Source organism: Sporobolomyces salmoneus, assembly GCF_050403485.1.
Source record: "Sporobolomyces salmoneus JCM6883 DNA, S_salmoneus_JCM6883_v1_ctg30, whole genome shotgun sequence".
Taxonomy (NCBI): Eukaryota; Fungi; Basidiomycota; class Microbotryomycetes; order Sporidiobolales; family Sporidiobolaceae; genus Sporobolomyces; species Sporobolomyces salmoneus.
The window spans coordinates 217,015-240,827 of NW_027481133.1; the positions used below are offsets into that span (position 1 = coordinate 217,015).

General features: G+C 52.1%; 8 protein-coding genes across 8 annotated transcripts; 3 read left to right on the forward strand and 5 right to left on the reverse strand.

Annotated features, from left to right (window-relative positions):
• Positions 1 to 184: 184 nt before the first annotated feature.
• Positions 185 to 1,564, reverse strand: JCM6883_001239 (uncharacterized protein; the record flags this gene model as incomplete). Its single annotated transcript, XM_076632824.1, has 6 exons — positions 185 to 250; positions 333 to 436; positions 537 to 1,027; positions 1,102 to 1,150; positions 1,206 to 1,301; positions 1,393 to 1,564. The coding sequence occupies 6 exons, from the start codon at positions 1,562 to 1,564 to the stop codon at positions 185 to 187; spliced, it is 978 nt and encodes a 325-aa protein (XP_076487270.1).
• A 370-nt stretch (positions 1,565 to 1,934) lies between these two features.
• Positions 1,935 to 4,062, reverse strand: JCM6883_001240 (uncharacterized protein; the record flags this gene model as incomplete). The annotated part of the gene is made up of 4 exons (XM_076632825.1): positions 1,935 to 2,137; positions 2,201 to 2,307; positions 2,374 to 3,935; positions 4,027 to 4,062. 4 exons carry the CDS (start codon positions 4,060 to 4,062, stop codon positions 1,935 to 1,937), a joined length of 1,908 nt encoding a protein of 635 aa, XP_076487271.1.
• Positions 4,063 to 5,997: 1,935 nt separating this feature from the next.
• JCM6883_001241 (uncharacterized protein) lies at positions 5,998 to 9,270 on the reverse strand (the record flags this gene model as incomplete). The annotated part of the gene is made up of 5 exons (XM_076632826.1): positions 5,998 to 6,996; positions 7,065 to 7,131; positions 7,197 to 8,731; positions 8,794 to 8,896; positions 8,969 to 9,270. The coding sequence occupies 5 exons, from the start codon at positions 9,268 to 9,270 to the stop codon at positions 5,998 to 6,000; spliced, it is 3,006 nt and encodes a 1,001-aa protein (XP_076487272.1).
• Positions 9,271 to 9,752: 482 nt separating this feature from the next.
• JCM6883_001242 (DUF1764 domain-containing protein) lies at positions 9,753 to 10,526 on the forward strand (the record flags this gene model as incomplete). The annotated part of the gene is made up of 4 exons (XM_076632827.1): positions 9,753 to 10,173; positions 10,260 to 10,325; positions 10,397 to 10,429; positions 10,519 to 10,526. 4 exons carry the CDS (start codon positions 9,753 to 9,755, stop codon positions 10,524 to 10,526), a joined length of 528 nt encoding a protein of 175 aa, XP_076487273.1.
• Positions 10,527 to 10,835: 309 nt separating this feature from the next.
• JCM6883_001243 (type-X family DNA polymerase) lies at positions 10,836 to 12,533 on the forward strand (the record flags this gene model as incomplete). The annotated part of the gene is made up of 9 exons (XM_076632828.1): positions 10,836 to 11,067; positions 11,134 to 11,234; positions 11,306 to 11,369; positions 11,425 to 11,487; positions 11,552 to 11,756; positions 11,823 to 11,938; positions 11,996 to 12,263; positions 12,325 to 12,431; positions 12,505 to 12,533. 9 exons carry the CDS (start codon positions 10,836 to 10,838, stop codon positions 12,531 to 12,533), a joined length of 1,185 nt encoding a protein of 394 aa, XP_076487274.1.
• Positions 12,534 to 13,693: 1,160 nt separating this feature from the next.
• Positions 13,694 to 18,688, reverse strand: PMC1 (calcium-transporting ATPase PMC1; the record flags this gene model as incomplete). The annotated part of the gene is made up of 12 exons (XM_076632829.1): positions 13,694 to 13,771; positions 13,834 to 13,967; positions 14,034 to 14,411; positions 14,474 to 14,566; positions 14,633 to 15,153; positions 15,226 to 15,492; positions 15,556 to 16,454; positions 16,523 to 16,613; positions 16,679 to 16,931; positions 17,001 to 17,347; positions 17,421 to 18,262; positions 18,413 to 18,688. 12 exons carry the CDS (start codon positions 18,686 to 18,688, stop codon positions 13,694 to 13,696), a joined length of 4,179 nt encoding a protein of 1,392 aa, XP_076487275.1.
• A 204-nt stretch (positions 18,689 to 18,892) lies between these two features.
• On the forward strand, positions 18,893 to 20,673 carry JCM6883_001245 (uncharacterized protein; the record flags this gene model as incomplete). Its single annotated transcript, XM_076632830.1, has 4 exons — positions 18,893 to 18,925; positions 18,997 to 19,374; positions 19,445 to 20,314; positions 20,380 to 20,673. 4 exons carry the CDS (start codon positions 18,893 to 18,895, stop codon positions 20,671 to 20,673), a joined length of 1,575 nt encoding a protein of 524 aa, XP_076487276.1.
• Positions 20,674 to 21,659: 986 nt separating this feature from the next.
• On the reverse strand, positions 21,660 to 22,993 carry JCM6883_001246 (uncharacterized protein; the record flags this gene model as incomplete). Its single annotated transcript, XM_076632831.1, has 2 exons — positions 21,660 to 22,855; positions 22,924 to 22,993. The coding sequence occupies 2 exons, from the start codon at positions 22,991 to 22,993 to the stop codon at positions 21,660 to 21,662; spliced, it is 1,266 nt and encodes a 421-aa protein (XP_076487277.1).
• Between the last annotated feature and the right edge of the window lie 820 nt (positions 22,994 to 23,813).

The following is a 23,813-nucleotide window of genomic DNA, read 5'->3' on the forward strand; positions in this document are numbered from 1 at the left end:
ACTTGCGAAAAGTGAAAACCGGTGCTTCGTAGCTCTGTTCGACCACGTTGCGTCTCTCTTTTCTTAGTAAGCACTCCTGGGTAACTGAAGAGAGTACTAGACTATTTACAAAGCCTCAGTTGCATCAACATGAGACAACAATGACCTTTCTCCGACCCTCTGCGAAGTTCTCCACCTCCCCTATCTAACAGGGAGTTCCACCATTGCAGTGAATCATTTGTCCAGTGACAAAAGAAGCGTCTTGAGAAGCCTGCGCGTGCGAGAGATAGAGGAAGAGACAGTCCGGGTCAGCGAAAGGGACCAGGAAGAGAGAAGAACGGGCTCGTTCTTACGAGGAAGATGACACAGGTCGCGACTTCAATGGGTTGTCCAATTCGACCGATAGGCGTACCATCCGTCTGTCCGATGTTCTCCCTCGAGAATGTCGAGGTGACCACTAACTCGCGGGAATGGGAGAAAATCACAGAAAGCAAAATTTTGTCAGTTCTGCTCGTCTAAACGCTTTAAATCTTCGACGACATCAGCAGAGGACTTACATGGCGTCAGAATCGGGCCAGGGCAGACCGCATTCACCCGAATTCCCGTAGAGCCGACGATTTGATTCGAAAGTCCTCGAGTGAAAGACACGAGCGCCCCCTTACTGGAAGTGTAGTCCAGTAGATCTTGTCGCCCGATAAAAGCGTTGATCGAACTGTTAATAGCGATTGAAGAGCCCTTGTTCTTCTTGAGATGCGGAATCGCCGCCTGACAGAAAGCTACGGTCGCAAAATAGTTTACTGCGAAGCAATCTCGAACTTGCTGCATGTCGAGCGTAAGGATGTCGTCGTTCTGTAGCTGTTGGGCGGCGTTGTTGAAGAGGACGTCGAGACGTCCAAATTTGGCGACGGTGTCCTCGACGGCTTGCTTGCAGTTCGCGTCGACCTTGATGTCGTAAGGGAGGAGGAGAATTTCTTTGCCGGTCTTCTCCTTGATGTAGGCTTGAGTATCCTTGGCGTCCTTTTCTTCTTGAGGGAGGTAAACGATCGCGCTGGAAAAAGATGAGTTAAAAAACGACGGGTCAAAAAATCGTCTCAAACGAGCTGTGATCTTCCGAGAACTCACTTCTCGGCACCTTCGATGGCCGCAAGGATAGCAAAGGCACGTCCGATACCTATGCGGAACATGAGGTCAGTCTCACTCGCAAGATGAGAGGGGGCCGAACTTACCAGAGTCACCTCCGGTCGTCAAGCAGACCTTTCCCTTGAGTTTGTCAGCCCCACGGTAGGGAGTTCCATCGGCGTAAATATCGTCGATAGGAGTTTCTATAAAGCGCGACGAACAACGACAAAAGATGTCATCAGCGACGTTCATTCAACTTTGTCGGGAAACCTCCCCAAAGACAATCTAGCTCACCAGGCATAACGTGTTGCTTTCCGGGAGGTCGGGAGTCGTCACCACCTTGAGCTTCTTTGCCTGCGTCGGGATCGGGGTGCCATCCCTTCTCGAATTGAGCCGGGGCCTTTTGGTTGTCGGAGGAAGTTGAAGTAGACATGACGGATTTGAGGGCGTCGACTGCTGATTGCATAAAGTAGTGAGAGAGGAAGGAAGAGAGAGAGAACCAGAGCGAGGGCGGTGAGAAACGAAACTTTTCTCGTTTGCTCGCTGAAAACTGCATCATCGACACGGTCGACACGTCAAAGCTTTTTCTCGCTATCGATCGCTCGCCCAAGTCGTCGACCGAACAAGGTTTTTCCTTCGCCGATCATCTGGAATCGGACTCTTTTGCTTACAACCCATCTCACACCAAGCTCAAAGTCTCGCGAAAAGGGATCAAAGGTCTTTCGTAAGTTGCGTAATTGCTGAACAACAAATAAAAAGCACAAAACCGGTTATACGAGGCAAATCCGGGAGCTATCTAAGACTGGTCTCTAGTTTCGTTCGCTCCGTCGTGGCGTTCACTTGACCCCGATAACCTTTACCGCACCTCGAGCGTCTTTCGAAGGACCTAACGCACCGACGACGTAAGGCGAGTCGTCGTATTTCCATCTCCATCCATTCTTGTCGAGGTGCTTCGTGACAGCTGGAAGTAGAATCGGAGTCTGGTTGCGAGAGTGACGACCGATTCCCGTGATGATTCGAAGAGGTTCAGGGGAGATGACTGCAAGCGAAGAAGCAATCGTCAGCTCTGGCAGCACGTCCGAAAGAGACCTGCGAAGCTCACCATCTCGAGAGTTGGCCCACCAACTATTTACATTTTCGTCGACAATCTTGAGAGAATGCGCCAAAGTCATACCGTGAAGATCGACAGTGTTCGAGTCGTGTTTGACACTGTTCGGGGAGAGACTTGTCAGTCCCCCATACATAATAGACAGAAGGAAAGATGAAAATACTGACCGTCTCTCGGTGACAACAGCTTTCGCGGCTCTTTCAGCCCATTTCCTCCTTTCAATCTCGTGCTCCCGACCGACTTCGGCCCAATAGCCAGCTGCACCTCGTTCTCCAGCACCTCCTCTCTGGAAAGACCTCGCGGCGGTTCTGAACGCATTGTTTCGCTTCTCGAGATACTCGTCCGACAAAGCGTAACATTCCTCCGACGTGTAAGGTTTCGTCGAAGAGGCCAAAGGGGTGTTCCTCGAGCCGAGAGCGGGGGTTCCGTTTCGGCTCGTACCGACAAGAGAGAATTCGATTGAACCAGCCGAAGAATTTCGAGAGTGTCCACCTTCCGATGCGAGCGCCAACGAGGGATCGAAAGGAGCGACCATTTCGTTGTAAGCGAGAACTTTGCCTTGATCCTCTTCGATGTCGGAGATGAATCGTTTCAGATCGATCGCGTCACTCAAGTCTCCGTCCGTAGCCGAAAGGAGTACTTGAATCTCGTCTTCCGAGGTAGCGCGAGGTACGATGAGACGAAATTGAGCGCTGAGTTCGGTCGAGAAAGGAATGGCTTCGAACGGTCGTTCGTGCGAGAGTTGTTTGAGGAGGACGGCGAGGGTGAGTGGTAGAGAGGCCGAATTTTTGTAGTAAAGAGAGGAAATTCGAGTCGCGGGAACATGAAGGAGGGACGAGAGGTGAGAAGCGTGAGAGGAGATCGAAGCCCAGGCATTCGAAGTCGAAGGCGCTTTCGACAAAGCGGAGGTCGTCACTCCTCGAGCTGCCGCGATCATGGGATCTAGTTGTTGATATGCCGGCGATGAAGGGATTCCAGGATTCGCCGTGAGGGAGAAGGAAGTTTTCGATTTCTGCTCTTGTTTCAGTCGACGTTTCTGATTCTTTGAGAGGACCATTTGAGCTTCGGCTTCGAAATTGGGAGGAGGGTTCGCGAGGAGTGCTGCATTCGAGTCGTCATCGATGAGGGAAGTGATAAGATCTTGGGAAAGGAGTTCTTCGATGAGGGATTCGAGATCTTGAGATGGAAAGGGTGTTTTCCTATCCGATTGCCTACGAGCTGTCGAGATCTTCGATTCGAGAACGGATACATCAATGTCGGGGAATACTGAAGCCAAGAAGGCGAGAGGGTCGTCGAATCCATCGATCGTAGGGTCAAAGTCGAAAGGATCGATCGTGCGAGGTTGAGGTGAACAGTTGTCTGGCGAAGCCGCAGCTCCTCCTCCTCCTTCTTCACTCGTGTTACTCGCTGCACTCTGATCCCAGAACCTTTGCCCTGCCCGTCTCTTGCCAGCCTCGCCGATTCCAGCGATGGCATCACTTTCCGATCCGCGAGCATCGGTCAAGTTCGATTCTTCGAGCGCGCTGCTCATTTCGCTCACGTCGTCGTTCCTTCCCTCTTCTGTGTTGGTAGAGACTGGTCGATCTTGAGCGTCTCCTTCGATTTCCGCCGAATTTGCGAGAGATTCCAAAGTTTCCCTGACCGAATCTTCATCTTGACGAGAGAGAGGGAGGGAAAAGTCGGAGAGAATGGCGTAGACTAATGCCGGGTCTAATTGGGGGAAGTCGCGCTGATCGAGAGGGAGTACAAGGTCGAGATAAAGTTCGATGAGCTCATAGGGAGAAGAGAGCGGGAAAGACGGGAGATGTAGCTGAACCTACTTGGATGACTTCTTGCGTAGTAGGCTCGGTAGCCATTTCTCCGCGTTCGTACTGAAGGAGTCGGATGATGAGACGGTTCGAGAGCCAAAAGAACTTCAGAAGTTCTGAGAGAGTTCCCTCTCCTCTTCCTTCTCCCGCATCGCCCAAACAGCAAAATCTACCTCAAAGCTATTCAAGATGTGCAAACCCGCTTACTGTGCCAACTCTGAGTGAGTCTTTCCTCGTGATTTCCCCTCTCCCCTCTTCCTCCTTCAACTTCTTGGTCGTTCGACCCGTTGTTTGGCATGCTTTCGCCTCCTTCTCCTTCGGAGGATAGAAATGAACATATCAGAGTGGGATAGAAGTTTAGAAGTGAACTGACATCGGTTGATCCCCGTACAGCTGCGCTAAAAAGACATGGGCGAGTCTCAGGGCCTCTCCCTAGGTAGTTTCCACGAATCCTCCGTTCTCTTGCTAACTCGTTTCGTCGTCGCGTTTGCAGTGGGGTTGCGGACAACACATTCCTTCCGTCATGACGGATGTCCCCGAGAAGGAAGCTTGCACTTGCGACCCTCACAACGCTCTCACTCCCGGCCAAGAACCCGAAGGAGGAGCTCCTTTCCCTTGGTAAACTCGATTGAATGCCGCTCGACGATGAGGTTATTGTGACGGAGGTGGAGGAAGGACGAACGAGGTTGCGAATTCTCGGGAGAGGAGTAATCCGGAGGGTAGTAGAGAGCATTCCATCGGGTTGTCGTTGTAAGCCTATATTGTTTGCAGAATTGAGCCGAGAGCGTCACGTAGGCGCCCAGCTGTTGGTGCCGTTGCTCGACGCGAACTCAAGCATCTGTCGAAGGTTTCGAAGTCATTCTCTTTGCGAAATGTCAATCTCGTACAAATTCGTTCTCCTCCGCCCTGCATTGGACGGCGAGAACATGCAGTACTTCCAACTGCGCTAGGCCTCCCTTCTAGCCACTCCTCGCCCCGTTTTTGAACCCCAACTTGACTCCGAAAGTGTGACTTCGCTCGTTGCCTCTTCCCCTTCACCACTCGCCTCGCCTCGCACATAACCGCGGGCCAGTGACGGAAGGAGAGGCGGACATGTGTCGGACAGCCTATTGCGCCAACCTTGAGTGAGTTCCTTCCTCCAAACCTTTCATCATCTTTTCTTCAGCACGCAATAGTACTATCTTCTGCCCCTCTTTCTCCGGGCTTGACTGACCTCTTACTCGGTCGGTTAGCTGTCGAAGGAAAACTTGGGCAAGTCTCAGCGCCTCTCCATTGGTTCGACTCGACAACTGCACCTTTTTCTCTCGAAAGTGCACCGCCTTCACTCAACTTTTCGCTGACACTCCCTCCTCTGCCTCCTGAACAGTTCGGATGCGGCTTACACACTAAGGCGATTATCGGGGAAGTACCGGCCGAGGAACTCTGCGCCTGCACACCTCACACTCCGCTACCTCAATTTGTTGAACCGGAAGGTGGCCCGCGATATCGTTGGGAGGAACAGAAGCACTCGAGGATCCCGGACGACGAAGCAGTTCAAATCGGAGTATGACAGAAGCGGGGACGAGAAAGAGGGTTCAGGAGGAATAGACGAGCACCTTAGAGTCGTTTTGTTGTAAAATCTCGTTATAGATCTGATAGACTACAAGCATCCCGCGCAAAGTATAGACGTTATCGCAGCTATTACTCCACGAGGGCTTCGACCGGGCAAGCACTCACTTTTCGACGCGAGAGAGACAAAGAAAACGAGTCGAAACGGAAAACACAGCTGATTTTCTTTCCTCCTTTGAAGGGATGTCGACGCAGACACTCACATCTTTCGGGGGCAGAGACGAGATACAGTCGTACGAACGGGTGGAGATGGTGGAGGGCTGTTCTTTTGCAGCTAATAACTGATTTTACTGTTCTATTCATACTTTAGACTTCTGTTTCCATTTCCGTTTCCTTGATTCCAGTTACTCCCCCCTCTAGCCTCGCACCTTCTACCTAGCGCAGACAATCGATCGCGAGGATACCTCCATAATTCTGCCAAGCCCACCCTTGATCCGAGAGGAATTCGGTCGTAGCTTGTTCGAGCCTCAATCGACCGGCAGCTTCTCCTTTATCGGGTGCCGAAGATCCACTGTGTCTCTGTTGACCGATAACGACGTAGGCGATCCCGCGGAATTGTTGAGCTTCGAGTTTGAGGAGGAAATCGCCCATGAAACTGATCGCCTCATCCGTGTGAAGCGCGTGAAGATCGAGCGCGACTTCGGTTCGTTCGTCCTCGGTAGCGTGACGATCGGTGCTCGACAACATCGAGGAGCTGACGACTCCAAGACAGATTCCTCCTCCTCGTTCTTGTCCTTTCGCTTTTCGATCTGGCACGTCGTCTGTCGATCCCGATCTTCCTTCGTTTCGTTCAATCGCCTCCTGAAGTACCCGTTTCCTCTCTTCGACAATTCGTAGAGCCGAATCCCTCCCTTCGATCGCAACCTGTCGACTCCAATCTTGCGCTTCTCGACTCCATTTCCTAGCTCCCGCCCCATCTCCCCGTTTGAAACATTCCGCCGCCTTTGCGAGACACTTGTTGCGGTTTGCACCGAGTTCGAGGAACGTCTGTCGGTATCGAATGTATAGATTCGCAAGAGATTGACCAGTAGGGAGAGTCGGGAGAAGCGCGGGAGGACGAAGAGTGATTCGAGCGGACTTCCGAGCTTGCGGGAGTCCATTTCGTTCGACGGCGGCGGAAGTAGGAGGTCGACTCGTAGGGATGGGAACTTGAACTTTTTGACCAAATTTGACTGCTCCCGAAAATCGAGTGCGAGCTGGATCAAGTTGTACGACACGGTTCGTAGTCGGAACACCGATGGGTCGATAGGAACGAGGAGCGTCTCCGAGAGTAGGGAAATCGAGCTCGGGACCTTCGTCGGGTGCACTGGGAGGAGGACCTTGCATTTGAAGTTGACGTTCTCGAGTACGAGCTTCGTAGTCGGCTCTCATGACCTGTGACGGGGAATGTTCGTCAGCACGGTGGTCAGAGTCGTGCGAGATCACACGGAAACTGAACTTACCGGAGGGATCGTATGCAAAAAGTCACATCTTCCGTCGCCTTTCAAACAGTGACCTCGTAACCAGAATCTGTAGAGACGACTCGTATCAGTGATAGGATAGCTTCGGGGAAGAAAGAAGAACGAATGACTTACTTGCAGACGGCTTTTCCGACATCGTGCGAAAACTTGCAATCACTCCTCAAGCAGTTCCCTGCGAGGTAGAACCGACAGACCCTTCCTCCAACTCCGCGACCATCTCCAGTGGGAGTCTGAGGTCTCGAACCGAACCTTGCTACACCTCGTCCGCCATCTCCTCTTCCGAATCCATCGAATGAATCCCGCGATACAACCAGGGGTCGGGATCCTGAACTCGCGATCATGCGGTTCTGAGGAAGTCCATCGAGGAGTGAAGCTGAAGGATCGAGCATGACGAGACCGGGAGGAGGAGGAGGAGGTCGACTACCGATTTGTCGATCAATAATGTATTCAATCGATTGGTCGACGTCGAATCCAGTTGCGGCGAGGGCTTCCTCGAGGAGCTCTTCCGATACGTCCGAATCGGCAAAGATCGAATGAAGGTGGTCGAAGGGAGTCATGGCGTAAGCTCCGATTTCGCCTAGTCCCGAAGATCCCGTCAATTGATTTGCAAAGTCGATCGAGGGCATTTCGCCAGGCGCCGGACCGGGGAGAGTGATGAACGCGGGTCCAGGTGCGGAAGGAACTGGACGAAGACCTCCGTGAGTCGGAGTGTGAGTTCCGTCTTGAGGAGGGTAAAACGGCGACTCGTATCCTGATCCTCCAACGTATTCTCCATATTCATTGATGTGAACGGGTGGGTATTGAGGGTGTTGAGGAAGGTAGGCACTTTCTTGCGGCCATTGAGGTTCGCCTCCGAGACCTGGTGGAGCAGGAGGAGGATAGAAGGGACTTGCGGCCCCGCTCCCGTACCCGCCGTTTACGTCGAGAGGGAGGGGAGCTTCATCGATTCGAGCCGAAGAGGTGAAGTCCTCATCGATCGATCCTTCTTGATCTGCACCGCTCGAATCCGAGACGTCTCCCCAAGGTAAACGGGGTGCCTTGGTCTTGTTCGCTGCGAGGGCGGCCTTGACGTCGAGTTGTCGAGGGAAGTAGCTAGGAGAGGAGACGGCGGAACCGGGAGCCGAAGGAGGAACCGAATGTTTCGGAGTACCGAGAGGAGAGTGGTGAAGTGCCCAATTTTGCTGAGCTTGTTGAGCTGTCATCGGCATCGGACTGCGAATTCGATTGGGTGTTCCAGGAGTCGAGGGTGAAGCGTGTCCACTCGCCGAACCGCCTCCGACACTTCCTCCTCCTCCTGGTCGGAATTCACTAGCGCCGACTGAGAATTTGAATGCGGAAGAGCTCGGATTGAGTGCGAGCGATGCAGGTTTCGGTGACGACCAAGGGGATCCAGCAGGAGAGCGAGACGACGTATTGCTGATTCCCGACGACAAGTTCGGGTTGTTCGAGGGAGTTCGACTTCCAGGCGTAAGAGCTCCGGGTGTGCCGTGACGTCGGAAGGAGGAAGAGCGAGAAACGGAGGGTCGAGATCCAGGTGTTGTCGAACCGTGATTCGGGAGAGGAGGGAGTGGATTGCCGGAAGGATAATTGTCTTCTCGGAATCGGTGCAAGAGGTTGAGAATGTGGGAATCCAGGTTCACATGTTCATTCTGTTTGCGAGAAACCTAATCAGGAGACTGTCCAAGTGGGTAAAAGCATATGCGAAACTCACTTCGGGAAGGTAGAGCAAGTCTGAGAGAGTTTCCTTCAAAGCATCGGGCATGTCGTCCTCGTCGATGTCGGAATCTCCGAGCTTCTCCAACACGATGCGGGTTCTGAGCGAAGAAGAAGGATGATCAGATCTCGTCCTCGGGTCTTCATTGACACAGAGGACGATGCGAACTCACTTTTCGTCGTCGGAGAGCTCATCTGCAGCGGACGAAGTTGACGTTCCACTCTTGCTCCCTCCTCCTCCGGTTCCATCTTCATCATCCGTCGAGCTACTGACTTCACTTGGTGCCTTTGACGAAGAACTAGCTGATGCGGCCCGACTCTGTGCGAGAGCTAATTTGCGAACGCTTGATTCGAGGAGCGAGATCGAGCTCGAAGGCGGGAGAGGTTGAGGGGGACTACTGGTCGATTTCGCTTTGGTATAAGTTGTGAAGAGGTAGTTGAGCAAACCTCTGGTGTGTGGGTAAGAGTTGTTCATCGTCTCTTGAGGAAAGAGGGGAAGAATGACGCAGAAAAGAAGACAATGGGGAGGTGAGGGAGATGAGATCAGTCGTGGGGGTTTCCGTTCAGGTGCTATTGATGCCCACAACAGGGTCAGGGTCCCCAGCTAAGCTCGATCTCGGGGAGATGAAGGAAGAGGAGCGAACTTACAAGCTCCGACTTGTACAAGGAGCGATAAAGACGTTCGACCGTCTAGCTACGCCTTTATATACACTCTATAGCTCCTATAGGTCTCTGTCGTCTAGGGTCGGCAGGATGGAGGTACGCTCGAGAGAGGCCAATGTGGGAGAGCGCTCTTTCCCCTCAACGAAGGATGTTTTTACAGTGAATTCTGGCACCCCAGGAGGCAGCGTATGACAGGATAGTATATTTTGCTGTGCAGCTGCTTCAGCTTCCGCAGGTCGTTGTCGTGGACCAGCCTTTTTTGATCTGTTTCCTGCTTTCCCTCTTTCGTTCAACATGGCACCGAAACCCTCAACTGCCGCAGCCGCGCGCAGAGATTCAGCGAAATCCGATCCGCCCAACACAAAGAAGCGCCCGGCAGCTAGCGAGATCGACGACATCTTTGCTTCGAAAAGAACAACCTCGACAAAGTCGACCACTGCGGGCGAAGGCACTGTAGCTGCGACTGGAGGAGCGACGAAGAAGAAGAAACAGAAGAAGCAAGAGGACAAGGCGGCGCAAGAACCGGTAGCGAAAGAGGAGGACTTGATCGCTCAACCTCAGAAAAAGGTTCCGGAGACGGTAGTCGATACTTCGAAGGTGATCGAGTCGTATAAACCTGCAGCTGCGCAAACGACGAAGAAGGCGAAAGATATGACGGAGGAAGAGAAGAAAGCTGCAGAGGAAGAACAGCGGTTCAGGGATAGTCGCGGAACGAGTCAGTCGTTCTTTCGGTCTAATTGTCTCGTTCCGTTGTCTCGCATACTGACTACCATCGCCCATGGCCTGCTCTATGCTCTCTAGGGAAGAAGACTGAGGACGGGCTGCCCATTTACGATACTTCAGAACTCAAAATCGGTCTTGGAGGAGGTGAGTACTGCTTATTCACGCCTCTTCTTCCTCTCGGAAGCAAACTGAATGTCTCGACTTGGCTAAGTTAGACACCGAACTCTGTCCATTCGATTGCGAGTGTTGTAAGCTCCCCTTTCACTCTCGATAGCTTCCGATCTTGTCGGGGCCCGAAAATCTCGCTGACGTTGGGTGCTACTGACGCCACACGCAGGCTTCTGATCTCTCCGTCTCATATGTCTCGCTTCGTCTGCGGTCGAGTTGTACTCGGCTTCAATCCCGCTTGTTGTATCTATTTCGCAATAAACTCTTTACATTCTCCTGTTTCCCAAGCGTTGATCTGCTTTCCGGAGACCTCAATCTCCGTCGGGGAGATACGACAAGTGACACGACGGCGTGCAGCAGTAGACACGAGTGTGTGAGGGCCCGAAATGACTAGATATTGCGCCGGAGTCGCTCTCTCGAGCTCTTCTCTTTCCAACACCCCTTCGCTACTCCTCCGTTCGCTTCGTCGCTCTCGCTTATGTATGTATGTATCAACACAAATCCCTAGCATCCTCACCTTCGCTCGCATCGGAAACTCGATCTCCGACTCATGTGACATTTAGATCACCATCGAAGGAGAACTCGACCGGAAGTACCGTTGAGCGACCCGCTGTACCACCACTGTCATGTATGAGATATTCTCCTCGACCCTGCGTCAATCAAGCTCTTGTAGACGCGTTGAAACCGCTTCGAGATTATCGATTCGCCGAATTTGGCTGTGAGTTCCTCTTTGACATGCACTCTTCCCTGACGTTCCTACTGACACGAACAATGCGTGTTACAGCGGGCGCTCCCGAATCGATCTCGTACTCGACGGCACTCTCAGCGATTATCGGTACTCCGTTCAAAATCGAATCAGGAGCGGAAGCGAGAAAGATCAATAAGGTGAGTCCGGTACCGGCTTGGACGTATCACAATGTGTCACACATACTGATGCGATTGCGTTTGTCCCAAAGATAGGAGAGAAGCTCGCTATTAAAATCGACGAATTCGTTCGCACAGGCAAAATCCAAGATTCCGGTGCGTTTACTTCTTGAGCTTGACGTTCCTGTTTCACTAACTCTCTGCTTAACAGTCGACGTGCTCGAGAACGACCGCTTCATCGCGCTCTCTTCGTTAATGACCGTCCACGGAGTAGGTTCGTGCGCGGCTTCTTCCTCGACATAGCGTCGGTCGCCGCTAAATCACTCGGGCTGTTCTAGGTCATCATCGAGCAAAAGAACTGTATTTGCAAGGCTATCGCTCGGCAGAAGACTTGCGAAAGACGGGTCAATGGGATAAAGAGTTTCAATATCACGAAGATATCCAAGAGAAGATCCCTCGCAGCGAAGTCGAAAGTATCCAAGAGTTCGTACGGATACAATTGGCGCGGATCGAGCCAGGTGCTCATACTGTCCTCTGCGGAGGGTAAGTGTCCCGTTCCCTCCGATGCACCTTTTTCCGCGAGACGTTAGCTGATAACACCACGTATAGCTATCGTCGAGGCAAGACGATGTCGAACGATGTCGACGTCCTTATCACATACCCGCACCAAGATGGAAAGGAGCGGGGAATATTGCGCAAACTCGTGCTAAGATTGGAGGCGAAAGGTGAGTTTTTCATTTCGGTCCTCGCATTTGCCCCATTACTGACAAAGATCTGCATAGGCCTGATACCTCCTGATGGCGTCTTATCATTCTCGCAACCTGCGACCCTCCGCACAACGCGAGCTAATAAAAGAGCATCGTCGTTCGATTCGCTCGACAAGGCGTTGGTTATTTTCAAGCACCCCGCAAATGGCACGACTCGACCTCGAGACTTCTATCGTCGTGTTGATCTTATCGTCGCGGCGTGGGAGAATTACGGCGCCGCGTTGGTCGGTTGGAGCGGAGGAACGCAGTTTGAACGAGATTTACGAATCCATGCAGAGAGACTGTGAGTCAATAGCTCTCTCCCTCGTTTGCGCGTACTGATCGAGACAACTTCTGATCGGTAGTGGCTACAAGTTCGATTCGGGCGCCTTGCGTAATCGCACAACAGGAGAGATTGTGCGCACGATGACCGAGAAAGACGTCTTTCGAGCACTCGAACTCGATTGGATTCGTAAGCGCCTGCTCTCGTTAGCCTCTCAGAACGTCGACCTGCTGTGTTGACACTCTGGAACACGGTATCGCAGCACCAGAGGGTCGAAACACGGATCCCTAGAAACCAATCCTTTCTTTCAGTTCGGCGAGTACACAACCGATTCACTACCTTACGCGCTACCAATCCGACTCTAGCCAGAGTAGACCTCGACAACTCTGTGAGGAATACCGAACAACTTTAAGTCAAGCTCTTTGTGCGACACAAGACTCGAGGAGCTAGCTGGATCAACTCACCTCCTTCGACCGTGAAGTCTACTTCGACGAGGTGTTCTCAGTCCAGCCACTTCCGTCGCTCTTGGTGTAGGACGCGTAGCCGTCTCCCGAGTTGTAGTCTGCATGAATTCGATTGAGTGAGGAGTTCGTTCTCCGGGGCTAGGCTCGATTGAGAGGGGCAATACTCACAAGTGCTACCGTGAGGGTTACTGTAGTCGTACGAACCATCGTTGTTCGAGTCTTCCCACAAGAGAATCGTTCAACGAAGTTCGTCTTGATCAGCGTCAGCGGGAACGTGCACGCGAGGACTAGGCGCGATGAGGTCCAGCTTACAGTGGTACGAGTTCGAGTTCGAAGCATCGGATCCGTAGTCGCGGGAACAGTAGTGGTTCCCTTACGAGTTCTCGCCGGAGGAGGTGTACTCGTACTTTTGTCCGTAGTTGTCGGCTGCGAGGACATCGTTAGTCGGTGTCAGACGACGGTTCTGAGACGGTGGGAAGCTTACTGGGCATGTTTGTTGATGTGTGAGAAAGCGGAGGAAGACGAAAGTGAAAGAAAGGGAAAGAGCATCAACTCGTGCGAACAATGGTCTTGACTCTCAGTTCATTCGCTCAGACCTGCGATGCGTCATGGACTGGAGGCAAATGGGCCCAAACACGAAACGTGGGTATTGAGAAACTCAATAAGCTCTCCAATGAAAACCGAGCTGAAGTACGATTGTCGTGGTAGTTCAGTTCCTACCGCAAGAGACAGATGCTCATTATTGACAGAAAAGGGGACTAGAGGGATAGGAGTAGTAGTTGACAAAAAAGAGAGAAGAAAGAACGATTGACGAAGAAAACGAATCGAGATAGTGAAAACAACAGCTGCCAGAAACAGAACAGCTACGAGATGTGGGTGATAGTCATACAGATCACGACTGAGGTGGAGAGGATAGTAGAGACAGTTCATTGAAACGATGGGGGAATGAAGAGAGGGAAAAGGTTGAGAGATTGAGTTTTTCGATTTCTATTGCTTCAGCTCCTGGCCTTGCGTGATCGTGGGAAGGGATTTGGTCATAGATGGCGAGCGAGAGTGACTCGCGGCCTGAGAGACGAAACAAGGTCAGTTATCGAGTCCGAAGTTGAATTGGGAAAAGCGGGGCTCACCATTTGACCTTGACCATTCTCGTAGAGGTGCATCGACGAGGCACTCGGATCGTGAGCGGCGGGATCGTTGAGCGAACCTTCGGGTCTCCATCCACCTCCGACAGATCCGAGAACGAGGGAAGGAACCATGGCCACTACGAGAAGAAACGAGAACGAATCAGTACTAATGCAGAAGACGCATAGAAGAGTGAATAGCTTACTGAGATGAGTCGGTGAGATGTTAGCATCGCGAAGTTGACGAGTTCGGGATTTACGAATGATCGAAGAAGCGCGAAGACGTCCACCACGAATCGTCGAGTAGGTTTGCAAGTTGTCGATCGTCTTTTGAATTCCTCCTCCCCATTTCTTCTCTTCGGCAGGGGTAAGTACGACGGGAAGTTCTCGGTTGGGATCGGGGTAGATTCGAGCCTTGATCGCCCAACGTTCGAGAGGTTCGGTAGGGATGCAACGGATCAACGCTCCCCATGGAATCGCGATCAAACCGATGATGATACTGATCGCCCAGTCACGTCCGTTGATTCGAGTAACTTGGAACGCGGCACCTCCGAAGTTGATGATAATCGCTTGACCTCCGATCACTGTCGAGCAAAGGGGATGATCAGCGGACATTCGGGGTATCAGACACGAAGGAGAGACTCACTGATGGCGAGAATGACGAGAAGGTAAGGGTTGCGCCACATTCGAGTAAAGATGTTAAAGTGACGGTCAAGACGACGACAATTGATCATGTTGACTATAGCGGCACAACACGAGGTCAGTCAGAATTCTCCGTACGAAAGCGAAGAGAGGAAACACTCACAGATTTGCGAGAAAACGAAAGCATTAAAGACGAGAGTGTTCAACTCGTTCGTCTGTTCGATTTGAGTAGCCTCGTCGGTCGCGTTCAAACCGAGGATCTTGTGACCGGCAAAGTGAAGGACAAGAGCGGGAACCGTCTTGTAAATCGCTTGACCGATGATCATTTTCCACATTTCCATGTTGATCAAAGGTGCACTCTTGCGATCGGGCTTGCGGTCGAGGGATTCGGGATCGGCAGGGTCGGTAGCGAGAGCGAGAGCGGCGAAGGTATCCATGATAAGGTTGACCCAGAGAAGTTGAACGGCGGTGAGAACCGAAGATTCGTCGGAAGAGGCGACGGCGGTAACGAAGGTGATGACGACGGCGCAAATGTTGACCGAAAGTTGGAATTGAAGGAACTTGCGAACGGCGTCGTTGACACATCGTCCCCACATGATAGCGGAAACGAGCGAAGCGAAGTTGTCGTCCATGACGATAATGTCGGACGCCTCCTTTGCGACTTCGGTACCAGCGATACCCATCCTGTCGAAAAGAACAAGAGCGATGAGCTGAAGCCAAAGCGGTCGTGACTGAAGAAGGAGAAGGAAAACTCACGAGAATCCGACGTTGGCAGTTTTGAGAGCAGGTCCGTCGTTCGTACCGTCACCAGTAACACCGACGACTTCCCCGAGACTCTGAAGGGTTTCAACGAGAACTTTCTTGTCTTCGGGCGAGGAACGAGCGAGAACTTGAAGGTTTTGAACGATTTCGAGACGTTGTTGTTGAGTCAATTTCCGGAAGACCGGTCCTTCCATGATGATTCCTCCTTTCGAGAAGATACCACATTGAGTAGCAATCGATCGAGCAGTGAGAACGTTGTCACTGTTAGGAAGAGAAAGAAAGAGTTAGCGACTTTCAATCGAGAACAGAGGGGACTGAACTTACCCAGTGCACATCTTGACCATCACACCAGCCTTTTGGCACGTCGCGACGGCTTGAGCTACTCCCTCACGAAGAGGATCCTCGATGGCGGTGATGGCGATCAAAGTCAAATCGTGGAAAAGATCGTCGAATTCAACTTCTCCATCTTCGTTGAGCGAAGCTCCCTTGGGAGGCCAAGAGGGGAAATCTTTCGAGCAGAGAGCGATCGTACGGAGAGATTGACAGGCGTAGAAGATGATGGTGCGAGAGATGTTCGATCGAGTTTCGTCGTTGAAGTCGGCCGTGGCGATTTCAGTCGAGTTCGAGGCGGAGGAACCATTCTCTTCAACGACGACGTGACGAGTAGACGCTTTCGCGAGAACTTCGGAAGCTCCCTTGAGCATCAATCGGTAACCTTTTCCACCTTCGAGTTCGACGACGACTCCCATCGATTTACGTTCCGACGAGAACGGGATCATTTGTACGATCTTGGCGTTCTCTCGAACCTCCTTGTAGTGAGCCCATTCCATCTTTTGTCCAAATGCCATGAGAGCCGTTTCAGTCTTGGATCCGACGAAACCTCCTTCGGCGCCAGTTTCGTCCGTACCTTCGAAAGCGGTCGAGTTGATCACGATCGAGTCGTTGAGGAGCTTGACGAGGGAAGGAGTGAGGTGAGAGTTGATGTCGTTCATTTCGGTGGAGAAGTCGAGTCGGCCTTTGCGGGAAGAAGTAGGTTGAGGAGCGTTAACCGTAGTGTCGGAATCGTCTCCGTTCGTAATCGTTTCGGGATCTCGGTCGTCGTTCGCGTTCGTGCGCTTCGAGTTTTCGGCGAGACGATCGGCGAATTTGAGGTGAACTCCGATTGAACCGGCGACAACGGTCATCTTGTTTGTCGTAAGAGTACCGGTCTTGTCCGTGCAGACCTGAAAGGCGGATCGGAGAAGCGTCAGAACTCTGCCGGATTCGGCGGAAGAAGGAGAAGAAAACTCACGCAAGTAGCATTTGCCATCGTTTCACAGGCTCCGAGGACACGAACGAGGAGGTTCATCTTAGTCATACGACGAGTCGCGAACGCAAGTGCACTGTGAGTGAGAATCAGGTCAGTTGAAAAATTCCGGAGAGAAGCGGGCGAAGAGGGAGCACTGACAGAGTGACGGCGAGGGGAAGACCTTCGGGAACAGCGACGACAACAACGGTAACCGAGATAATGAGGATCTGGATGAAGTTTTGTGCCTTGTCGTTCGGGGTGCGATCAGGGTCTTGTCGAAGTCCAACGAAGAATCGAATCATGAGGGCAGCGAAGAGGACGAGACCAGCCGCTGAACCGAGTTTCGCGATGAGTTCCGCGAGATGGTTGAGCTTGATCTGGAGAGGAGTATCTTGAGCGTCTCCTTGGAGAGCTATCCGTCGAGAGGCGAGAAAGTCAGCAAGGGAAAGAGAGGAGACTGCGAGAGAGAGAGAAGACTGACACATCATGATTCGACCATGGAACGAGTTCCTTCCGACACAAGTAACGACGTATTTTCCGACTCCCTCGAGAACTTTACTTCCCGAAATGAGGAACGGATCGACTTTCTTCATGCTCTCTCCACCTTCACGAATCTCTTCGAAGGAGGCCTTCCTGACGGCGTCGGACTCTCCAGTCGCTCCAGATTCGTCGCAGCGGATATTGTGACCCGAGAGGTAGACTCCATCGACGGGAATGATTTCTCCAGGTTCGAGCGAGAGAATGTCTCCGACGAGAACATCGTAAACTGACATGAGCTTCTCGGAACCATCGCGAATGACCTTGACGTTACGTGCTTCTTTTTGAGCGCTGTGAGAAAGGAAGAACAGCTAACGTGTCAGTGGTTTCGCCCTGAGTGAGTAGTCGTCCCGCTGACACTCACTTTAGTTTCTGGAACTGACGTTCTTTTTGCCAATCATTGAGGGAACCGATGAGGACGACGACGAGAATAGCGATAGTAATAGCGACACCTTCGACCCAATCGACTTGAGGGAGGGTGCAGACTCCAGGAGTTTCGGGACACGAGTTCGAAGGGAAAGTGTGAGGAGGAGTACCGAGATCTTGATAGAGACCGAGAGCGAGGGAAACGACAGCGGCGACGGATAGAATGATGAGGACTTTGTCGGTGTAGGCGGCCCAACAGAGTTGAAGGAACGATTTCGGTTTCTTGGTTGGAACTCGGTTCTCTCCGAACGCTCGTTTGCGATCAGCTTCGTCACTTCCGTCTAATCCAGTCTTCGGGTTCGTACGTAATCCTTCCAAGAGACCCGAAGTTCCACCGAGGGATTCCAAGTGGGAGAGGGATTTAGGGTCGATGAGGTTGTAGAGGGAGGAAGGGACGAATGCAGAGGAGAAAGGAGCCATTTGTTCAGGAGAAGGGTCGATAATCTTCATCGATGCGGCGGCCTGCGCTGCATCGTCTTCTTCCGATGAACCCTTGTTCTTGCCGGTCCATGGTAGGGGGATCCCGAGGAACTTCTTGCGTTGACCGGCGAGGTTGAGGTCGACTTCAGTTTCCGTGATACCGGCTTCTTTCTCCTCTTTGCGGTTCTCTCCGGGTGACCTGATACCCTTTTCGAGGTCGATCGGGGCTCTTGTCGTTGCGTGCTGATCGTTCGAAGAGTCTGAAGAAGATGAGGAATCGGGGATCGTCGAGGCGAACGAAGGGGATTGCGAGGGCCTCCTGCCATGTCGTCGTTCCATCTCTTTGCGAGTTCCTTCGGGCTATAGAGCACAAACAAAACGGTACAATCAGTATGAATTTCGAAAGGGGGTTTATAAAACGCCAAGGAAAGCTAGATTGGTGTATCCGCGTGGGCTAACAGATAGGCCCGTCTTTGTAGGAGGAATGGCACGGGAAAGTGAGTGACTTACATCGAGGTTGTCTCGTAGGGCGGTCGAGGTCTTGTTCCCGACGAGTGGTTGAGTCGAAGGAGCGGGAGAAGGCGGACTAGCTTCGTTCGAATCGACTGGAGGTTGGGTAGAGTAGGAAGTGAGGAACGTCTGTGTCGTAGTCTGTCTCGAAGGAGTAGGGGCTACTTCTGAAGGGTGGCGAGAGTCGAGAGTAGTTGAATCCGATCGTGTATTTGAAGAGTCGGCGGGACTGAAATTGATCGAAGGGATCGGCGGCGGTAGATGGTTGTGGTCCATGTTCCTCTCTGTTCTAACTTCGTATAGAGATTGAAGGGAAGAGAGAAAGCGGTGGAAGGAAGGAAGGAGAAGAGAGGAGCGAACGGTCGACGAGGCGAGGCCGGAGAAAGTCTTGGGTTCTCGAAAGAGGGCGGTGCACTCTTTCGAAATTCATTCTCGATTGTCGTCAGCACTCACTCACTCAACTCGAAACAGCTCTCAACGATGCCTACGTTCGCCGAACTTCGAGCGAAAGCGGTGCGCCCCTCTTCCCCCTCTCGCTTCGCCCTTGCTCATTCACTGAACTCAGCTTCACCGCATTCTCACAGGAAGCAGCTGCCTCGACGGCAAAGGAAAAGACTCAGTCATTCTCACAATCCTCGACCAAGTACGCCCCTGCTAGACCGTCACCATCCCCTGCCACGAAACCTCCTTCGCTTTCTACCACTTCGATCAGGCCTCCTCCCCCTCCTAGCCGCAACGTTTCGAGCTCCTCTGCGTCGTCAAGCACGTCGAGGGCTGTACATGTACCTGCACCGCCGTATCAGTCAACCGTTCGAGCGACTCCACCACCTCCCTCTCTGCCAATCTCCAGCTCTCGCAATCCCTCTTGGTCTACTCGTGCGACAGCACAATCGAGGTCAGAGAAGCCTTTCAGTCAGTATGATGCAGATGACAAGCAGAACATGTTTGCCGCACTCGATCTGGTGAGTAACGTCGTTCGCAATTTTCGTTTTCGTTTCTGGAAAGCTCAATTCGTCTGCGTTCCTCGAACAGTTCTTCGGCTCTCGTATCCCGACAACAGCCACTCGAGCTGTAGAACCATCGTATCGTGCAACGAGCTCGCCGCAGCCTCCATCAATCTCGAATTCGCCTGTCGCTGCTCCAATCCCCCCTTCAGCGCCTCTCTCGACTCGACCTCAACTACCCTCGTCTACGTCCTCTTACATCCAATCTCGAACCTCCCCTGGTGCATCTTATCCTCCTCCCGAACCCTATTCTTCCTCAGCTCTCACGATTTCCCACTACATCCTCTCCGACTCATTCACAACTCCCTGGTTCTCGAACCCTTCGAATCCAATGCCTCCTCCGCTCCAATCTCGTTCAGACCACCAATCTTCCTTCTCGTGGCAACAGCGTAACTCGTCGAAACAGTTCATCGGAATGAGTGTTTTCGGCGACGCCTCGGTCGTGTGGTATCGAATTTCGTGGGACGTTTCGCTCGAATCGAACCCTTCTCTCTTACTCGAACGGATCCAACGGGAAGCTCGGTATAGACCAAGACCGAGTCCTTGGGATGGTCAGAAATTGTATGAAGCTCATTCGAGGTATGGACCGAGACTCGCAGAGTACGCTCGTCGAGCTGTCGAGGGAGGAAGACCGATTGGGAGAGGAGAATGTTGGGATTTGGCGCATGAGGGGTTAGCGGAGATCTCGAACGCATCGAGTCATGAGAAACCTTTCATCTCGATCGGAAGGACTCATGGTCAGTTGCTCTTCTGGGCGAATGCGGAGGATAGGGAGAATGGGAAATGGTATGGAGGTGACTTATACGTGCGTGAAGGAGACGTTGTCGAATGGAGATCGGTCAAGATTCGGGAGGTGGGAATGGATCGGAATTCTTATTCGATGTTGGGAGATCCTGATGTGAGCCGTTTGTCTCGTCCTCGCAGCATTGACCTGAACTGATCATCGTCTATGTCTCCTTATAGCATACGGCCATTTTCGTCGGAACTGGCACTCCTTCATCGCTCCCCGAACCCTCACACTCGTTATCGTCGCCAGCTACGTACTCTCCGACCTCTCTCGAATCCCTTACCGTCGTCGAGCAGTCACTGGGACAAGCACCAACCCAACGAACCTATGATCTCTCAGCGTTTTCGACGGGAGAGATTTGGATATATCGCCCGTGCGGGTTGCAAGAGTTGCTCGGAGTCGATAAGGTCGACGCGGTTTGGCCAGCAGAGAAGGGGATTGAGAGTTGGCAAGTCGGAGAATTGGAGTAGACGGGAAGAGTATGAGCTTTGACCTCTGAAAACATCTCGAGTACCAGTGACTTCGTAGACGAAAGCTCGAAGCCCGTGGGGTCCCTCTCGCTGTGTCTGAACCTATTGTAGGCTCAGAGATGATGCTTTGTGGCTCTGGTCGCGATGGCCAATGCATGAACCAGTCCAGTGGGCAATTTCCGAACCAAATCCGAACTTAATCATCTCCTCCCGGCGAGGGCTCCTGACGCAGCCGTCTTCGTGTGATATGCGCACTAAGCGTCCTGAGGTCCACTCTTGCAATCTCAGACGCTATACGAACCGCTTCGCACGCGCTTAACAGTGAAGAAAGGTGCGAGTCACTTCGGACCAACTCGTTTTCTTCTCTTCGCCAACACCAACACTCCCTCTTTCGATCACTCAGCCTCGCCTGCCTTCTTTCGCGGCATCGTCGCTCTCCGGGTCCTCGTCTCTCGTCAGCAGTTTTAGATTCGTCTTAGAAATGGATTGCTGTCCATCGTTATCTCTCAGTCCTCCGAGCACAATCTTACGGCAACGAGCTCCCGTCAGGGTCAAAATTTGAGAAATGACGGAAAACATGCGAGAGCTCGAAAGAGATACGGAGAGAGGAGCAAAGGATAAGAATTATAGCTCGAAACTGAGTGTTTCGTTCGGACCTGATTTCTGCCGCAAGTCACCGATTCGGCACTTCACGAGGGGCTACTAGGCTTTGTCGTCAACTCGTCTGTTGTTGTACAAGCACAAAGTGCAGTCTCCGCCCAAAGAAACAAGAGACTGTGCATTCTCTCGTCCTCGCGAGGAATCACTGAGATTACTACAGAGTGTACAATTGCAAAACTTGTGCGAAACTTGTGCGAATTCTCTCCTCCTCTCTTTTGCCGTTCGAGATCACGCATCAATTTCTACCTTGTTCACTTCTTTTCCTAATTCCCTTTCTCTTCTGCCGGATCCGCCTCTCTTTTTCCGTCTTGTTTGACCCTGATCTTCTAATGCGTCCCGCCACAATCAGGACAGACTCCATACCTCGTGCATAAATCCCACTCCAATTCAATTCCCTTTTCCTCCGTTAGAACGTTCAAGTTCGCATAAGTTTCCCTCTCCAAAGTGGGTAAGAAACCCAAATGAACACGTAGAAGTTTCTGGAATTCGCGCAAGCGGTCGAGGAGGTCGTCCGGATCGACGATGCAGGAGATCAAGGATGTTTTGACGATAGGAACGGCGCTTGTAGCGATTCGAGACGGAATCCACTTGCAATGCGAGAGATCGAGGAGGAGGAGAGTAGAGCCGCAGGACGAGGAAAGAACATCGAGGAGGTCGAGAGATGGACCCTCGAAGTATCGGAGCGAGAGATGCGTGAGAGAAGTGAAGCGGACGAAATCGGAGGGTGGAATGGAGGCGTAAAAGGTTCCGAGGTACTTGTCAAAGCTGGACGGGTGCGCTCCATCGTAAGCACTGGAATGAAGGCGTAGCTTCTTGAGCGCGTTCGGAATGTAGCGGAGGATCCACTCTACATCATCCTGATCGAGCACTTCGCTTTCAATCGAGACGTCCCTTAGAGAAGTCGGATCTCGTGGGAGAAACTCCGTGAGATTATCGAGGAAGGTGTAGGTGCTGATGAAAGACTTGACATCGAGACCCGTCGATGGTGGTCGATAACTTTGAAGTCCAAATTCGACGTTGCCAACGATGACATTTTCGACTCGCTGAAGCGCATCCTGCTCTAAAGCCCATACGATGAGTTCTGGGGCGATGAGATCGTGGCTCTTCGTACTCGCGTCCTCGAACACGACAGTCTCTAGTGTCGATTTCGACTTGGCGACAGCTTTGAAGAGCTTCCTCCCATTCTGTCTCGATTTGAACGAGAGTTCGATGATGACGAGGCGCGGACACTGATCAACGATCGCGTGATAGAAAGAGAACGTCTTGGTGAATCCTCGAAGCTGGAAGGACAGCGGACCAGGTTCTTCGAAGGTCCCGATTTTCGCGGTGTATTCGACGATTCCTTCGAGCGAGACGACGAGTTGACCGAGATGTGATGATAAGGCTGAGTAGAGAGCTAGAGCTTGATCCCAAGTTGCCGTCGAGGCTTTAGGAACGGGACGATAGTAGAGATAGGAGCGCGCGAGGGGGAGGAATCGTTTCGAAGTGAGAGCAAGAGCGGCGAAAGTTTGTTGCGATTCGGCTGCAGGGGAGTGAGTCGTGATGATCAGCTGCTTGCGAACATCGCAGAGGAACAGAGGGAGAACTTACGACTAGGCTCGGCACTCTTCTCGTGAATGTAGGAGAAAATCGATTCGAGTAATTCGTCGGGAAGATGCATCACTGCACGAGCGATACATTGAGTGGTGAGCTATCTTGATCTTTGTGAGGTCAACAGCTGGATGAAGCTCCCACCGCCGTGCGAGAGAGACCGTCAGAGGTGAGATAACCCGTTCTATTCGTCACGCCGCTCCTCTCGCCTCTTCTGCCCTATCAGTCATTGTAGATACTCTCACTGATACCTACAAGCTCTTTAAGCCATCTTGTCCTGAAATTGATGGAGTTGCGGCGTTTCATCTCTTCCGGTTGTTTCCCTGCCCTTCACGAGCCCAAGGCGGCAGAAGACTCACCTCGCGATCTTGTGGGTTGCTGTTTGACTTGTTCAGTCGGATCGAGCGGAAATAGCTAGTCCAAGTGAGGGTGAGGAAGGAAAGAGTTCATACAACTTTCTCATTCGAATCATTCACTCCAACGATGGTCCTACTATCTTTTACGCCAGCATTATCGACGAGACTCGAATCGCTGAAGTCTCTTTTGCCTTCCGAGCTACTGCAGCTTATCGACTTTCATTCGGACTCGGCGTCGTCACTGGAGAAGAAAGAACGATCCAGCTCGAAGGAGAACGGGCCTTTTAAAGAGGAGAAGATAGTGGATCATAGAGTACTAGTCAAAGTAGCTCAGTGGGTCCGAGAGAATGGAAGCCGAGTTGAGGAGAAGTCGAATGTTTGTAGAGGTTCGTTCTTTCCCCTTTCTGCCGCTGTTCCTGGTCTGTGAGAAGCTGACATGGAACCTATCCGTTTGATACAGACCAGTACCGTCTCGCAAGCCTACTGAAGCTAACCCAAGTCCATGCCCTGCCGTTAAAACCTTGCGAAAAGGTG